The following is a 17623-nucleotide window of genomic DNA, read 5'->3' on the forward strand; positions in this document are numbered from 1 at the left end:
TGAACACCACCACTTTATTTTTTACTTATCTGCTTGTTAATTTAGACGTTTAGGTTACATATAAAAGTTTGAAACACGGGGTCAGACAAACCTCCCATAATTCAGCCTACAACCAGCGTGAAACTAACGTTTTCTACTCGCTTTTGAGATGTTCTGATTGTAATCTCTACCCTCAGGTACGATCTCCAGCACTACAGCTAATAACAGCAGTATAATTCACTCTCCTTGATATGTTGCAATATCTTTACACAGCGAGACGCGCGTCGGGGCAACTTGTTGTCGCCGCAGGTGCATTTCTGAAAACGCGCATCCATGAAGCGCGTAAAGCAGCCTCCACCCATCATTACAGTTCAGAGACGAGCATCTGCGGAGATAACCCACCGGCCCTGCCGTTTTCAGTCGCCTGCGTCCTCATACCTCCCTCTCTCCGCTTTGTTGGCGGAGTTTATGCGGCTCCGCTTCGCTCCTCCTCCAGTTTGCCATCTGTACTCAGAGCTCTGTGCGTCTACAGGTTGAGCGTCTCCAGGATTGGTTTAAAACAATCGCAACAGGTTACAAGTGCGTTAATGAATCCGAGAGCGTTCTCGAGTGGGCGAAATGTAGGAACAACATAACTTATTAAACCAGCGTTAACGTTTCAGTCATCACCTATTTGGATTGGCTCATTTATATTAGTGTGAAACTCTGCGCGAAAGTTCATCATGGTTTCGTTGCTGGATTTAAGCGCTCTTGTTCTGTCGCTCGTTTGGGGATATTGCGTCCTGGCGGAGACGGTCTTTACAAACTTTACTCTGGACAACGAGGTCCACTCTAGTTTCATCCACCGGCGCTTGAAGAGCCAGGAGCGCCGGGAGATGCAGCGGGAGATCCTGTCAATCCTCGGGTTACCGCACCGGCCGCGTCCGCACCTCCACGGCAAGCACAACGCCGCGCCGATGTTCATGCTGGATCTGTACAATGCCATGTCCACTGAGGGAGAGGAGGAGGGCTTCTCGTACCCCTACAAGCCCGTTTTCACCACTCAGGGACCGCCGATCGCGACCCTTCAGGACAACAACTTTCTGAACAACGCGGACATGGTCATGAGCTTTGTTAATCTAGGTAAGATGCACTGACAGTTCTGGGATGTCAAATGCCATAATTTAACCTGCCAAGTGAAACTGCGCCCACCTATGATGCTTAAATTGAAACCAATTCAATTATATTCAAATCCATACAGTGCAAATGGTCTACATAAACGCTCGTATTTGATCATAATGTGTAGCCTACTATGAAATAGTAATTTATAATGGAGTTAATAGGTAAAAGAAGCACTAAAGAACATTAGGACACAATTTTGACAAAAATGTCGTCCATTTAATGAACTTTATTACAAGGCGCTCTGGAATAGCCTACTTGATTCTGATTGGTCAAAAAATCTTCGTTTATAAAACGGATAGTTCTGGTCTGTGCTTCTGATTGGTCAATTTAGCCATCCAGCTGTGTTATTTTCCACAATATGTAACCGTCTCTGTGAAATCCAGGCTAAAGTCTCAAAATCTAATTATGAGTTAACAAGCATCAAAGTTTGATTTGAACCATTCATTTCACTATGATTTAAATTTTTGTGAGGCGAAACACCTGTTCACCAATCACAGCGTTTTATTCTACTTTGTTGAGGCCCTTTCATGAATTTGCTTAATAAAAGTGAAAAGTGAGCATCCTAATAACAATTTGTGCCCTCAGTATTTTTAATACGCAGTAACTGTTTGATCAAATCAGTAAGACCGTGCTACGGTTATGATGAAAAATCACACCCTTGGGGTTTCATTCCCATTGTACCCTATCATTGAGAACATTATGTGGGTTAAAACTTAGAAAACAACATATTTTGGGTCAAATTTGATTGATAGTTTTACAAGAAACAATTTCAAACATGCATAACTCTGCTTTTCAGTGTTTGTTTAGATGTTCTTGACAATGTCACAGAGTCTGGTTCCAAAAGCGAAACCGATGTGGTTTATTTTGGAAGACAAAAGCGGCTAATGAAACTGCAGCAGTTGAATGTGAAACATCATGATGGGGATTGCATTTCTATTCTATCTGAAAAGACAAAAATCAGATTGATCCTCTGCCTCTTCATGTTTTGGCATCGAGAGGAAAGAGCTGCCACAGAAATCAGATAATAACAGGGCCGAGTGAATAATAACTGGCCTAAGAATGGGGATTTTTCCCCCTCCCCTGCAGTCTTAGATGTTTTATTTGTTCCTGGGCCAAATAGCACGCATAGTTCTCTCCTTCATTGTTCGTTTGATTTTATTAGGCCACTTATCTGTGCAAAGTCTTAACCTTGGCGTGATTTCCAAGCTCCTAATGCGGGTGAATGCAAACTTATATTTGCATTGTGTGTTTTGGGCAGTGATAATAAAGCACTGTCGCATTCCCAAGCGTCTGCTGTCTCAGCGCCAGCTGTGTCCTCCGCTAATGTTCAGGTGTTCAGAGTTGGCTGTCTGGGAGCTCAACGGTCTCTTTATCTTCAGTAATGATATCAGCTGACAGAGGCACAAGTGTTTTGCTAAGTGCAAAGTACGTCTCATGACTCGTTTGCTTAACTGCAGTGAGAAAGCCTTTGGGGCCACTCACGTATATTCTTGCATTCAAAAGCGACAATGGAATGACCCTTAACTATGGAAACCATAGTTTCTGCCAATAACATTTATTGTTGCTACTGTAAAACCATGACACATAATATATACATGTCAGTTTGATTAATGCCTTTTCTTCAGCACCGTGGTAGCTACGGTTCACTGTTTTATTATAAGAACAATAACTGTAATAACTTTGGTATTTTGGCAACACGTCTTGTATGAACGCTCCCAGGTCACCATTCAAGCAGCTTTTAGTCATCCACCTTTACCTCCGCCTAAAGTGTAATCTTTGACACCGCCTAACTTTGCCTGCCTTAATGCTTCATAAGTACCTGACTTGTCTTATCAGCAGCCTGTTAGTTTCCTCATTAAAGCGTCATCATCTGCACGCAAGCACAACACTGCCATGCAAAGTGTGATTTATTGTCCGATAAGAGCAATTATGTTGTTAAGGGTGTGATTTGTATCGCTTTTTATTGGTAAGATGGGTTGGATGTGATAGTTAAGTGACAATCTTAATTCTTTTGAAGCTATAAAACCTTTATGACGTCTCAAACCTCTATGACTTTGTTTCTTCTGTGGACACAAAAGAAGATATTTGGACTGATTTAAAGGTTTGGAATGAAATGAGGGTCAGGAAATGAAGACAGAATAAATTTTTTTGAGTCAACTGGCCTTTTAAATACTGATCAAGAATTACAAACATTTTGTTTATTATAATGAAAAGAAATGATTAATCTGAGAAAGGCTAATGTGTGTGTCTGTGTGTGTAAGTAAGTGTATGACTATAAGGAGGGAGGTGACAGTGTTTCTTATTCTGAAATGTGTAATTATCCAGAGGACTGCTGTATTGTGCCTATTTTGGACAAGCACTGACACAGATGGATTTGACCACAGAGGCTCGCAGAATCAAGGGCCTCTCTCTCTTTCTGCTTCACTTTCGTGCTTCCCATCAGCTTTAAATGAAACAACCTGCTGTAGCCGCTCCATTCAACCAAACTGAAGTGCCACAGCACACCTTTTATATTAAACACAGTGTCACTTTCTCCTTTGGCATTTTGCAGGAAGAATGTGAAGATATGTGTTTATATTTACTTAATTTTCACTGTGGTGGTCACGTAGATGCTATATTGCATTAGGCCCAGAGAACACTGCATGGATGCCATACGATACGAGGGTTTTGCTTTCTTCACTAAATCTGCAATCCATAAACTTGACAGTTAATCATAACAAATATGTTTTACATAAGCAAAATAAACACAAGGAAAACAAAAAGAGTTCACACAGAAACCACATGCGATCCAATAACATCTAAAGAGTTTTTAATGTTTAATGGAATATGATTTTCCGCAAATCCCTTTAAATTATGAAATGCCCAATTATGTTTCCAATGGTTTTAAGAAGAAATTTATTATTTGAGCTGTTTTTTTAACTTGTAGAGATGAAGAAAAGCTCCTGCATTTTCCATCCTTTCAGTGAAGAAAAGCTCCTGCATTCTGTTGCAGATTTCAAAGTTTAATTCAGATAAACCAATGTTTCAATCAAAAAACCTTCTTCCTAAACCATTTTCCTAAAGAAAAAAATCACACATGTGAATTGGATGCCCAAATATGGTATTTGATGATCTGTGTCATGGCTGTAAAACAATGAGAGGAAAGCTGATTGGAGAAGTCCTATCTCTAAATATTAAAAAAAAAATACACTGATTCATCCGGAGCATTTTGAGAACAAGTGAGTGATTTACAATTATGAACATATCCCGTATTCCAGAAAGAATGGAAGTGTCAGTGTCTGTGTCTTTGCTTCCTTAGTACCAAGCCACTCTGTGACTGGCAGCGTTTTTGTATGAACGCCATCTCGTCTAATGATCTAGAAAAACTTGCCGAAAACATACGCTAAAATATGAAACACATGCAAACTTATGAAATGTAAGACTCAAAGTTTACTCGAAACTGAGACTCGTGTTTTGAATTATCCAAGAAAAAATTAACTTTTCTTTATCTGTCAGATAAAAAAATCTGTCAGAGGATGTTTTTAGTTGTTTCATTTGCAGCACTGAAGTGTGAGAAACCCATTTTACCCTCACAAGGGTTTGAGAATAACAAAAAGGCAGACAAAGTAGTAATAAATACGGTACACTAAGTAGAAATAATGTAAGATACTATACTCACTTGTAGTTATTTACACCTTCAAATATAGTCAGTCACTACAAGCAGTCATGAAAAAAAGACTGATTTTGGACATACAGTATGTGGGTCAAATTGACCTCTATAGCCCTATTCGCACGGGATTAGTATTACCTGGTGACCTCCAGTCATTTGTATTAATTGCGGAGGTTGTCTGTCGGCCATGTCTGTAATTGTAATAAGTAAAAATTCCCCCGCAAATGACCTACCATATTTCGCCGTACACCGAGGTCCTGTGATAATATTAGTCCCGTGTGAATCGGCATCTCTGTGATTTGGCCAGCATTTGGTGGGTCGTATATAATTTTTCGATGTTTTTGTTTCCTGTGTGCCTTTTTATCCATTTTTCACAAAGAATGGAGCTGCGTTGGAGTGTTTGATAGTATTTTGGGTGCTGTCATATCACTACGCCATACAATTTGCAGAAAGAGAAATATTTTTGGTTTTGAGATTTTTTCAAGGTTTTGAGGTTAATGTGTTACAAATAAATCAAGCATAAAGCTTGAGATATTATTTTAACCTGGTGAAATGTAAATGACACAGCGCACGAAACTATATTAGTTTCTTTTTCTTAAAATCCATCTAACCGGACCATAGAATGGGACTCTCAAAGCCTTGACATCCAAGGGAGATAAGTCAGTCAATTCGAGTGAAATCACAGGCTTCGCTTATCCCGTGCGAATGCACCACACGAAATTCAGATGTGTGGGGGTAATTTCAAAATCACACAAGGTCCCCAGATAATACTAATCCCGTGCGAATAGGGCTTAACACAATAGAAATAGCAATAAAAATAGATAGGAATTATTAAATTTCTCACATATTTCATATTTTTAGTCTCTGACAAGCTACAATAGAAGTTTTGTGTTTCAACATGAATCTTTAGTAGTTTTTATATTGCCAAGTTTTGCTAAATTGACCCTTCGCTGACAGTTTGATTGACAGACGATTTGACCAATCATAATGCAGAATTTGCCATTTTGTCTGACAAACAAACAAACAAACCAGACAGGAGAGTAGATTAAAGCTGGCCACACACTAGAGGATTTTAAGGCCGATTTGCTCCCCTGAACGATCGGGGGGTGTGACCCGATTCGCGGCTTGTTGCAAGCAATTTTTAGTGCAAATAAATCCTCTATTGTGTGGTGTCATTACGATTATTTAACTGCTCCCAATCGAGACAGATCATCCCTGAACTCAAATCGTAACTATCACACATGTTTGATATTTATGACTCTTGATCGGGCTGCCTCTGACGTGATACCCACGATAGCCAATGAGAGCGAGCAAGTGTTACTTACCAGATGTTGCGTGCTTCTATAGCTGAAACTTGGCAGCCACAAAAATTCCACGAAAGCAAAATACACTCATATTCTTTTTTTATACATTGTTTTTCACTGTGAAACAGAACGCGTGCCGGAAGAGCCAGTTGACAACATCGATTGTTCTCCATTTGTTTTTCTTCTCTAGTCACGTTTGATCTCGCGAGTCTCCGTGAGATCTCGTGTCACTGTGAAATCGTTCCTACAATCAACAAGTGTATGTGGTCTTGCGGTCTGGTCGAATCGTCTAGTGTGCACGTTCAGAGGATTATAAGGCTAAAAATTGGTTGAAATTGTATTCATATCTGTGGTCTCCCATGGTTTTAAAATCGGTTAAGATTTGAAAATCGTCTAGTGTGCGGCCAGCTTAACGTCGGTGGACTTGAACTTGAAAATGTTGTGTATGGACATCTTTCCGTGGTTGAAACAATACCTTCTGATGTTCATTCCTGTTTATTTCATGCTAGTAAATATAAAGAGATGATCTGTTCAAATGCCGCTTGAACCGAGGCACTATAGCGATCTGTCACGACACATCAAAGAGCCACAAAACGGTATCTATTGTTTGAATTTCTTAAAAAATATAAAAACTTGGAAGCTGAGACCTTGTTTCATACCTAAAGTAACCTGCTCTGTCTGTCGGCGCGTTGTCAGTGTCGTCTTTGCTCCGCAATGTATTTTTCACTGCGTGAGAACATGATGTGTGGCATGAGAGCGCCATGGCTTGCCGCAACAGTAACTAAGGGGGGCGGGTCTTTGCGAAGGGTCAGTTGCAACCCATTTTTTTGACAGATGTTTTTGAACTTCCAGCAAAGAGGTTTTTCATTGCAACAGGAGGGTTAATGTCCACAAGTCTTATTTTTCTCTGAAGAAATTGATTCATACAGCGCAAACTTAACTGAATGGACATTTTAAAATACATATACTATCTGAAGCTTTTTCAACTTTTCAGACACATACAACATTTTCAGATGAAGCGACCTAAGTGTTTCTCATAAATGATGAAAAGAAAGTGTATTTTTTGTGCCCTCCATCTTGATGACTTGTACTCTTTCCTCCTGAATGAAGCCGGGTGGCATTCGCTGCTTCTAAAATATTATGACAACACTTGTGGATCTGATTTCACAGATACTCCTCTAGAGCACGATGGTGAGGTCTGCTGAATGACAGGCTCTGAAGAAGCTTTGTTTGGCATGGCCAGACCCTCTTCATTCCTAATGTTTCATAAGGCTGGGGCACAATTTACGACAGACATGTGGGTGTCTCGCTGCTCCAAGAGAATTAATCTTTCCGTCTGTCAGATGAAGTGTGTTTCAATTCCAGCACAGGTGTGACTCACTAAAACTGTTTGTAGTAGAACTGGAGGCAATGCTTTGTACTTGAGTTCAGAGTTTTATAGAGCCATCTGTTTCTGAGTTATGTTATGTGTAGGATATAGTTTTGATGATATTCATTGTCTGTTTTTATGTAAATAATTTTAATATTGAGTTAATATCCGAATTCTAGTTGTGTCATTCAGATATGTCATGTCATTCTGCCCCCATACAGGGTCTCATTTTGTTAGGTTTAATGATAACAGCGATGTTAGTATGCCCGTGTGTAGAGTAAGTGGGTGGGGCACCGGGACATTTAGTCTCTGAGTCACCCTAGTAAAAAGCTCAGCTGTGTAAATGGCTTATGGCATGTATGTAAAATGTAAATGCAACACGCCGCAGGCAACACGAGTCAACACTGCGGAGGGCTTGTGAACGCTCCAGGGATCTAGAACATGCTTTTCAGTGTGTGAAATGCAGACACTCTGCAAGATACTACTCAAATAAAACCACATGCAGGAATACCAATCAGTGTTGATTCCTAGCTGAATGTTTAGGCTGCTCTTTTCCATATAATTAAAGTGAATGGTGACTATCAAGAACCTTAAAGGACAAAACGTTTTCAGACACTTAATTACCGTACATGATAATTGCAATTAAATTGAAATGTAGATTCAATTTCTATTGAATGCAAATAGTTGAACTTAAAAGTGCTTTTTTTAAAAACAACTTAAAGGGACAGTTCACCCAAAATGTGAAATTCTTTCATCATTTACTCACGCTCAAGTTATTCCAAACCTGTATGAGTTTCGCTCTTCTGTTGAGCACAGAAGAAGATATGTTTTTAACCAAAGAAATCAATAATGACTTTATATTTGTAATTACACAATGATGACTTTGCCATTTAATACTTTAAAACTATGCTAACTTCAAATGTAAAGTAATATCTAATAACACACTACTGTTGAAATTATAATCAAGTACTTTACATGCTTTTATGGAAGCCAGTTTCCACCACTTATTAAAAATAAAAAAGGTAATTGCGACATCTCACAATTCTGATTTTTTTTCTTGCAATTGCAAGTTTATATCTCACAAGTATGTCTTTTTTTTTGCGAATCTCTAAATTCTGATATTTTTTTTCTTGCAATCGCAAGTTTATATCTCACAAGTATTACTTTTTTTTTTCAAAATTGTGTTATATAAACCTGTAATTGTGAGTTAGAAAGTTAGAATTGCAGGATATAAACTCCTAATTGTGAGAAATAAAGTCAGAATTGCAATATATAAACTCAAAATTACGAGAAAGTCAGAATTATGAGAAATAGTCATTATCTAGTCACTTTATAACTTGCTAATTTGAATTTATATCTCACAATTTTGTCTTTATAACTCACAAATTTGACTTTATCATGCAGTTCTCACTTTATAACTTGCAATACAAGTTTATATTGTTCAAAAAATCTGAAATGCGAACTTGTATCACACAGATTAATTTTTTTTCACTGGCAATAACCGGAGTCCATATGCCTTAGGATGTTAGTCAACACATTAGAATAAGTATACTTTAAAGTACGAAAAAAGATTAAAACAATGATTTGAATGGAACTTTTCAGTCAATATTTGATTTTACTACAACATTTATTTTTAAAAGTGTACTTAAGTGTGTTAAGGAACAGTTATGAAAGTGAAATCTGTTTGAGTACACTTAGTGGCATTTTATTTAATAAATATTAGATATCAAGGTTTTTAATTGAGTTAGACCACTTTGTGGTTCCTTCCTTTAAAGTTAGAGTTACATATTTAGGTGAGATGTCCCCATCCTAGCATGCCAGGACACATAAAAACATGTCCAAAGAGAGAACTATACTTCTGGCCACTACAAGATTCATTCGCTCGATTCACCTTATGTGGGAGCAGAGCAACAAAAAGCCATGAGAATGAGGCATTGGAGGACAAGATGTGCAGAAAATGGGTGGGAGAGCTAAATACACGAGGTGTTTCTGATTGAAATACAGGACTGAGTGGAAGAGGGACTTGCTGTGTAGTCAGTTGTTATGTTTTGTTTCTTCCTATGTTGTGACAGCCCATATTCTGGTCTTCGTCTATGTGGATGTAAACAAGTGCAGACAACAATTTATTTTTGTACTGGGTCAATAAAACACCACAACTATATAGGAGTAACAAAGAGAATGTGAAGAAGGTCTGTTCCAAAAACTAGTGCGCTGACTTACATTCTAATGCCTACATCTAAGCAATCTTAACTGAAATGGATGTTCATAAATCATTGATTGCAAAGTCTAAAAGGCCTGCTCATACCAACACAAATGTAGCATAAAAATGCAGTCCGACTATAGAGTACAGACTACATACTACATACAGAGACTAGAGTCGGTTCTGGATTCTTCACTTCCATTTAGCAAACTAGCCTGTTTGTGAGTGCCACTAAGTCATAATTTTATGTAACAACAGCGGATCTTGTCATGTGACCTAAAGTGCAAATCATATTGAATCCCTCTCAGTACAAAATATGTTGTATTGTCTGCATATGAATGTTAATGCAAGTCTAAATAGACACTTTAAGAGCTGTTTATTCAAATTAAAATGTGGTCACACTTCGGTTTGGGGACCAATTCTCACTACTAACTAACTACAACGTTTGCCTCAATGAATTCCTAATTTAGTTAGTAATGTAGTTGTTAAGTTTAGGTATGGGGTAGGGTTAAGGGATGTACAATATGGCCATTTAGAAGAAAGCATTAATATGTGCTTTATAAGTATCGGGTCTCGGGTCTGATCACCTGTATATTTGCTGTCTCTGTGTTCGTGTGGTGTGTTGTGTACATGGCTTTGTTTTGACAGCTCGCCACGTGCTCGTTGTCCACATGGTTGCCTCAACTGAGTGAGTTGTGTCTCCGCTGATTCAGACTTTATGATGTCATCTCAGAAAGGGTGACTTTTAATGACATTTAATGCAAAATGTAACATATGTGAATAAAATACACCGATGCTCTGATATGCCTTTGTGTGGGGGGGGTTTTCCCCCCCCCCCCCCCCCCCCCCTGTTTCCCTGCTCATTAGCTCATCTTCTCTTACACCGGATTCTTGTTTGTCTTGTTATGTTCTTCTTATAGCTCCTCGTGTTTTGCTGTCTTTTGTCAGACTGTTGTGGTTTATACCATTGTTCTGGCTGCTATAGTCGTGATTGTTTACCTGTCCTGTCTTGTCTCGCTCAAGCTCCAGTGCTTGTAGCTCCAAGTAGTTTTCCCAGCACCTTTCTGTGCACTCAGGTACCCGTCGTCCCTGGGTCTCTGCGGACTCTCCAGCGGATTACTCTGCCTCTCGCTCGGATTAGCGAGCTGCCTTGCCGGCCTTGTCACCCACCCACCTGGGTAGTAGAAGAATCCACGGTCTCACGAACCATCCGCTGAAGTGCTCTCTTCTATTTCTGATTATTCTGTTCAATAAAGCCACTGTTGTACCCGCATCTGAATTCAGCCTATTTCCTGACAGAACAGTCTGACCAACGATGGATTCAGCGGGATCAGATCCGCTTCGTTACGCTCTCGTTCAACAGGGAGTGTTGCTGGGCCAGCATTCTAACCAACTCAACATCACAGCTCAGGAGGTGGACTCTCTTAATGCCCGAGTCACTGAGCTCCTCACGTGGGTCGATGATCTTCAGCGGGAGGCTGCAAACCGGGGTCCCGTCCTCCGCGCTGGTATTCCTCTTGAGCCCGAACCTCATGCCAACAATCCGCTGATTTACGATGGTGATCCGAATGCCTGCCAAGCCTTTCTCTCCCAGTTTTTGAGGATTTTCACCAGGAAATGGCAAAGCTGTTCGACCGATCAGCCCAGGGAGATGAGGCAGCAGCTCAGTTGTCGTGTCTGTCTCAGAAAAAGAGCTCTGTCACCGATTATGCTATACAGTTCCAGATTCTAGCTGCTGCTTGCTGCTGGAATGAGGGCACGCTACGCGCTCGCTTCCTCGAGGGGCTGGATCATGCCATCGTCGACAAGTTAGCTGCTGTGGATCTTCCCCAGGAGCTGGATCATTTGATCAATCTCACTCTCTGTGTGGAGGGCCATCTCAACTGCCGCCGTCAACGCCGTCAATCTACTACTCCATGGCACCACCTGGAGCCCCTTTCTTCTGAGGCCGCGAGTTCTCAGTCAGCTGATGCTGAGCCCATGCAGCTGGGTCATCTCCGGCTAACGCCGCAGCAGAAACAGGAGCATCCAACCCAAGGATTATGTTATCCTTTGGTTAGACGAGGACAAGGTCTCCAGCCTGCGGCAAGGCTGACCGTTTCGTCCTTTAGTGCCCACCAGTGAAACGGAGAGTCCTGGTGGGCGCTTTTCCTTGTTCCAACTCTCCAGCTACACACACTCAGCTGTCCTTTAGACTCTCCTTCCAGGGAAATTTGCACTTTGGTCACGCACTTCTGGATTTGGGAGCTAAGGGGAATTTCCTGGATTCAGCCTCGGCTCACAAGTGGAACATTACTACCATCTCCCTCAACGAGCCCATTACAGCATGGTCGCTAGCGGGTGGTAATCCCCTTACCACCATTACTCACGTCACACCTCGTGTAAGCCTTTTTCTTTCTGATAACCATTGTGAGGAGATTGAACTATTAATTATTGACTCCCCTAAGGCTCCGTTAATTTTAGGACATCTGTGGTTGCTACAGCACAACCTGCATATTGACTGGTTTAATAACTCTATTTTAGCCTGGAGCCAGTCCTGTCATGTGTCATGTTTAGGTCCTGCCTTTCCTCCTGTCTCTGTGTCATGTGTTTCGCAGGTGGATCCTCCTGACCTGACTCCGCATCCTCCGCTTCCTCCACATCCTATGCCATAGACCTTCTCCCGGGTACTTCTCCGCCTAAGGGTCGTCTGTATTCCCTTTCCGGTCCTGAAAGAGAGGCCATGGACAAGTATATACGTGAATCACTACAGGCTGGGCTCATTCGCCATTCTTCCTCTCCCGCCAGCGCAGGGGTTTTCTTTGTTCAGAAGAAAGATGACTCCCTACGTCCTTGTATTGATTACAGAGGTTTGAATGACATTACGGTAAAGAACAGGTACCCCTACCTTTAATGTCTTCTGCTTTTGAATTGTTGCAGGGAGCTTGGGTCTTCACCAAATTAGACCTCCGCAACGCCTACCATTCGGGAGGGGGATGAGTGGAAGACGGCATTCAACACCCCCTCGGGACACTACGAGTATCTGGTTCTACCGTTTGGTCTTACCAATGCTCCGGCCGTTTTCCAGGGTCTCGTCAATAGCGTTCTTGGTGACATGATTAATCAATTTGTCTTTGTGTATTTGGTTGATATTCTTATTTTCTCCCCCTCTCTCCAATTACACACCCAGCACTTTAGATGGGTCCTCCAACATCTATTAGAGAACCAGTTGTTTGTCAAGGCGGAGAAGAGCGAATTCCACGCCATGTCTGTTATGTTCCTTGGCCTTATCATCTCTTCCAGGGGGATCATACCCGACCCTGCTAAGATAGAGGCTGTCGCTAAGTTGCCCGTCCCTGACTCCCGTAAAGCTGTGCAGCGTTTCCTGGGTTTCGCCAACTTTTATTGGCGGTTCATCAGGAGTTTTGGTCAGATCGCTGCACCGCTCACAGCATTAACCTCCACCAAGGTGTCCTTCAGGTGGAACCAGGATGCTCAGGTAGCCTTTGATACCTAAAAGTCCCGTTTTGTCTCTGCACCTGTTCTGTTGGTTCCAGATCCTGAGTCCCAGTTCACTGTCGAGGTTGACGCATCGGACGTCAGGGTTGGCGCAGTTCTATCTCAGCGTTCCCACCGCGACAGGGGAGGTGCATCCATGTGCATTCTTCTCTCGCCGTCTCAGCCCTGCAGAACGTAACTATAACATTGGCAATAGAGAACTGTTGGCGGTGAGATTGGCCTTGGGCGAGTGGCGTCACTGGTTGGAGGGGTCAGCGCACCCCTTCTTGGTCTGGACGGATCACAAGAATCTCGAGTACTGGCCAGGGTCCAAAAATGTCATGCCCGACACTCTCTCGCGTCTGTTCGGGGCCCCACTTGCGCCCAATGTAAGCCTATGAATCGCCCGCCTGATGGTCTGTTCCGTCCTCTTCCCATTCCTTCCCGTCCATGATCACACATCGCCCTTGATTTCATCTCTGGGCTTCCCCCCTCGAAGGGTAAAACCGTTATTCTCTCTGTGGTGGATCACTTTTCCAAAGCGGTTCATTTCATTCCCCTGGCCAAATTGCCCTCTACCCGGGAGACCGCCCAGCTGATGGTGGATCACGTTTTCCGTCTCCATGGTTTGCCAGTTGACGGCATTCTTCTCTCGCCGTCTCAGCCCTGCAGAACGTAACTATAACATTGGCAATAGAGAACTGTTGGCGGTGAGATTGGCCTTGGGCGAGTGGCGTCACTGGTTGGAGGGGTCAGCGCACCCCTTCTTGGTCTGGACGGATCACAAGAATCTCGAGTACTGGCCAGGGTCCAAAAATGTCATGCCCGACACTCTCTCGCGTCTGTTCGGGGCTCCACTTGCGCCCAATGTAAGCCTATGAATCGCCCGCCTGATGGTCTGTTCCGTCCTCTTCCCATTCCTTCCCGTCCATGATCACACATCGCCCTTGATTTCATCTCTGGGCTTCCCCCCTCGAAGGGTAAAACCGTTATTCTGTCTGTGGTGGATCACTTTTCCAAAGCGGTTCATTTCATTCCCCTGGCCAAATTGCCCTCTACCCGGGAGACCGCCCAGCTGATGGTGGATCACGTTTTCCGTCTCCATGGTTTGCCAGTTGACATGGTTTCAGATAGGGGTCCTCAGTTTGCCTCCTGGTTTTGGAAATCATTTTGTAGACAGATCGAGGCCTCTGCGAGTCTGTCTTCTGGTTTCCATCCTCAGACCAATGGGCAGTGCAAGCGAGCCAACCAGGATCTTGAAAATAATCATTTCCAGTAATCCGAGTTCCTGGTGCCAACAGCTCTCTTGGATTGAGTACACTCGTAACTCCCTTCCGTTGGTGGCTTCAGGTATGTCCCCTTTTGCATGTTCTGTGGGTTATAAACCGCCTCTGTTTCCATCACAGGAACCCGATGCTGCGATTCCGTCTGCCCTGGCTTTCGTTCAGCGCTGCCGTCGCACCTGGGAGAGAGTCAGGGAGGTTTTGGTCCGAACCTCAGGACGAACCAAAGCAGCAGCCGATCGCCGCCGGTCCTCTCCCCCAACCTATGTGTGTGGCCAACGGGTATGGCTTTCTACCAAGGATCTGCCTCTCCGGGTGCCTTCTCGGAAGCTGGCACCCAGATTCATTGGGCCATGCCGTGTCACCAAGGTGGTTAATCCGGTGGCTGTCAGGCTCAAGCTCCCTCCCGCTTTTGGTCAGGTTCACCCTGTGTTTCATGTCTCTAGGGTTAAACCTGTGTTTTCTTCTCCTCTTAACCCTGCCGGCGATCGTCCCGACCCCCACCCCCTCGATGGCTCCCCTAACTATACGGTTAGGAGATTACTCGACGAGCGGCGCCACGGCAGAGGGTTTCAGTATCTCGTGGACTGGGAGGGCTATGGTCTAGAGGAGAGATGGTGGTGCCGTCCCGGGACATTTTGGACCGTTCGTTGACCGAGGACTTCTGTCAACGACGAGGTAGGTCTCCTCCTGGGGTGCCTGGTGGCGCTCCTAGGAGGGGGTTGCTGTCGGGTCTCGGGTCTGATCACCTGTATATTTGCTGTCTCTTTGTTCGTGTGGTGTGTTGTGTACGTGGTTGTCTCTGCCCCCCCTGTTTCCCTGCTCATTAGCTCATCTTTTCTCACATCAGATTCTTGTTTGTCTCGTTATCTTCTCCTTATAGCTCCCCGTCGTTTGCTGACTTTTGTCAGACTGTTGTGGTCTATAACATTGTTCTGGCTGCTATAGTCGTGATTGTTTACCTGTCCTGTCTTGTCTCGCTCAGGCTCCAGTGCTCGTAGCTGCAAGTAGTTTTCCCAGCACCTCTCTGTGCGCTCAGGTACCCGTCGTCCCTGGGTCTCTGCGGAATCTCCAGCGGATTACTCTGCCTCTCGCTTGGATTAGCGAGCTGCCTGGCCGGCCTCGTCTCTGCTGACCTGCCAGCCTTTGTCACCCACCCACCTGGGTAGTAGAAGAATCCATGTTCTCACAAATTGTCCGCTGAAGCACTCTCTTCTATTTCTGATTATTCTATTCAATAAAGCCACTGTTGTACCCACATCTGAATCCAGCCTATTTCCTGACAATAAGTGCTAATAAACAACCAATATGCTAGTAATATGCATGCTAGTTAATAGTGAGAATTGGTCACCAAACTATGGTCAAAATACAATTAATTACAATTAAAGGCATGTGTGATACGTGACAGGAACGCATCGTTAATGCAGATTTAAACGCATCTAGACTGAGCAAACGTCTTGCAATAAAGAAAGAAGGAAATATATCACAAAAGCAGACTTTTTCATGACTCAGAAAATGATAAAAATGTGTTCTCATCTCGTGCAGCAGAAGTAGAAGTGGTTCTGTCACAATGCTGCGTTTATAACTGCATGAGAAGATAATATATGAGCTGTAAGTTTCCCGACATGTTACAAGCTTAATTTAACATCACAGCTGACAAATGTATGGAATACTCGGAGTCAGATACGCAAATGATTATATTTTGACGTCACTACAGGGAAATAACCTGATTTATTAATGCAGTCATGTAAACGCAGCTTACTTGCGTTGTCAGGTTACTGATGTGCATGTAAACGGGGAAAACTAGTTATTTTAATAAGCTGATATTTGTGAGTTATCAGCTTACTGGTGTGCATGTAAACGTGCTCATTGATTCCAAATCCAGGTGCATTTGAACAGTTCAATCAACACCAGACTTCCAGCAGGAATTAATCCTGATGATCTAACAGATCTCGTCTATTATGAATGAAACTTCTCTCTGTGAGTGCTCAGACTTCCAGCAGTCTGAGAGTAAGATGGTGAGGGGTGAAATGCGTTTGACCTGACCTGACCCCTGCCGTTAACTCAACCGCACCCCAACACTTTCTACACACCGGCCGACCCCGTGCTGAGAGTCCCGTCGGCTGAGGAAATGGCCTGTCTGCTAGCTGCAACGAGAAAGAGACGTCATTACCCCATCAATTTTTTTATGGGTCTGTTTTCCGTCTCTCAGCCTCGCTAATGCGCTATTGAGAGCATTAGTCACAGCTTGCTCTCATGCGATCCTCTGGCTAGCATGCGAGTGGAATCTGATAGATAGATAGATAGATGAGAGGGCGGGAGGAGGAAGAGAGACTAAATACCACACATTTGCAGGGCTTCTTAGTTATTACGCCTCTAATTGATTCCTGTTCTTGTAATAGGTCACATTTACATCAGTCTCTGGAGGATTCATAAAAATTAAACAGCGCTCCTGCCATCATGAGCCACACATCCGAACACAGTGAATAAAGGTGAACAAACTTGTGTGCGTTACCATTAATGCTAGCAGATGTTTAGAGGAAACAGACAATGGTGATTAAGAAATAGTCAAGTAACGTTTATTTAAATAGCGCTATATATGATACTTTGTATCATTAACGGATTCAAAGTCATAAACAATAAAATAACAGCATTAATGTTACAGCATTCAAATAGTTATTTATTGAGCTTATTGAGCTCAAGTCACACGCCACACTATAATATGTTTTTGTTACCGTTAATAATGATAATAATGATGAAGATAATAATAATAATAATAATAATTATTATTATTATCATATTATTTTTAAAAATGTTTTGAAACAAATATAATAAATTATTAATTCAGACATTTTTGAGGAGTTGCACCACATGACATTTTACAACCTAAACTAACTAAACATAAGAAACTTAAGATGACTTTCACACACATCCATGAAGGTCTACATGAATGTGTAACACCCCTGTGGACTGTTTCTGTTCCTGTCTCTTGTGTTCAAGTTTGTCGGTTATTGTGAATGTTACCCCGAGTGTGTGTGTCTCATCTTCCTAAATTTGCCTTGTTGTGTCTACATTAAATATCTTGCTGTCGAGCTTCGGAATGGCTCCCGATCCCCTGTCGAGCTTCGGAATGGCTCCCGATCCCCTGTCGAGCTTCGGAATGGCTCCCGATCCCCTGTCGAGCCTCGGAATGGCTCCCGA

General features: G+C 42.8%; 1 protein-coding gene across 2 annotated transcripts; it reads left to right on the plus strand.

Moving 5' to 3' along the window:
* The first annotated feature begins 361 nt into the window (after positions 1-361).
* Positions 362-14919, plus strand: LOC107601355 (bone morphogenetic protein 7-like). Of its 2 annotated transcripts, none has more exons than XM_016293516.1 (2): positions 362-1101; positions 14546-14919. In XM_016293516.1, the coding sequence occupies exons 1-2, from the start codon at positions 702-704 to the stop codon at positions 14797-14799; spliced, it is 654 nt and encodes a 217-aa protein (XP_016149002.1). In that variant the 5' UTR covers positions 362-701; the 3' UTR covers positions 14800-14919. The 2 variants fall into 2 exon arrangements, with proteins under 2 accessions (XP_016149002.1, XP_016149003.1); XM_016293517.1 differs by lacking the exon at positions 14546-14919 and adding an exon at positions 10311-10367.
* The last annotated feature ends 2704 nt before the right edge of the window (positions 14920-17623 follow it).

Source organism: Sinocyclocheilus grahami, unplaced genomic scaffold (genome assembly GCF_001515645.1).
Source record: "Sinocyclocheilus grahami isolate Dianchi unplaced genomic scaffold, SAMN03320097.WGS_v1.1 scaffold303.1, whole genome shotgun sequence".
Classification (NCBI taxonomy): Eukaryota; Metazoa; Chordata; class Actinopteri; order Cypriniformes; family Cyprinidae; genus Sinocyclocheilus; species Sinocyclocheilus grahami.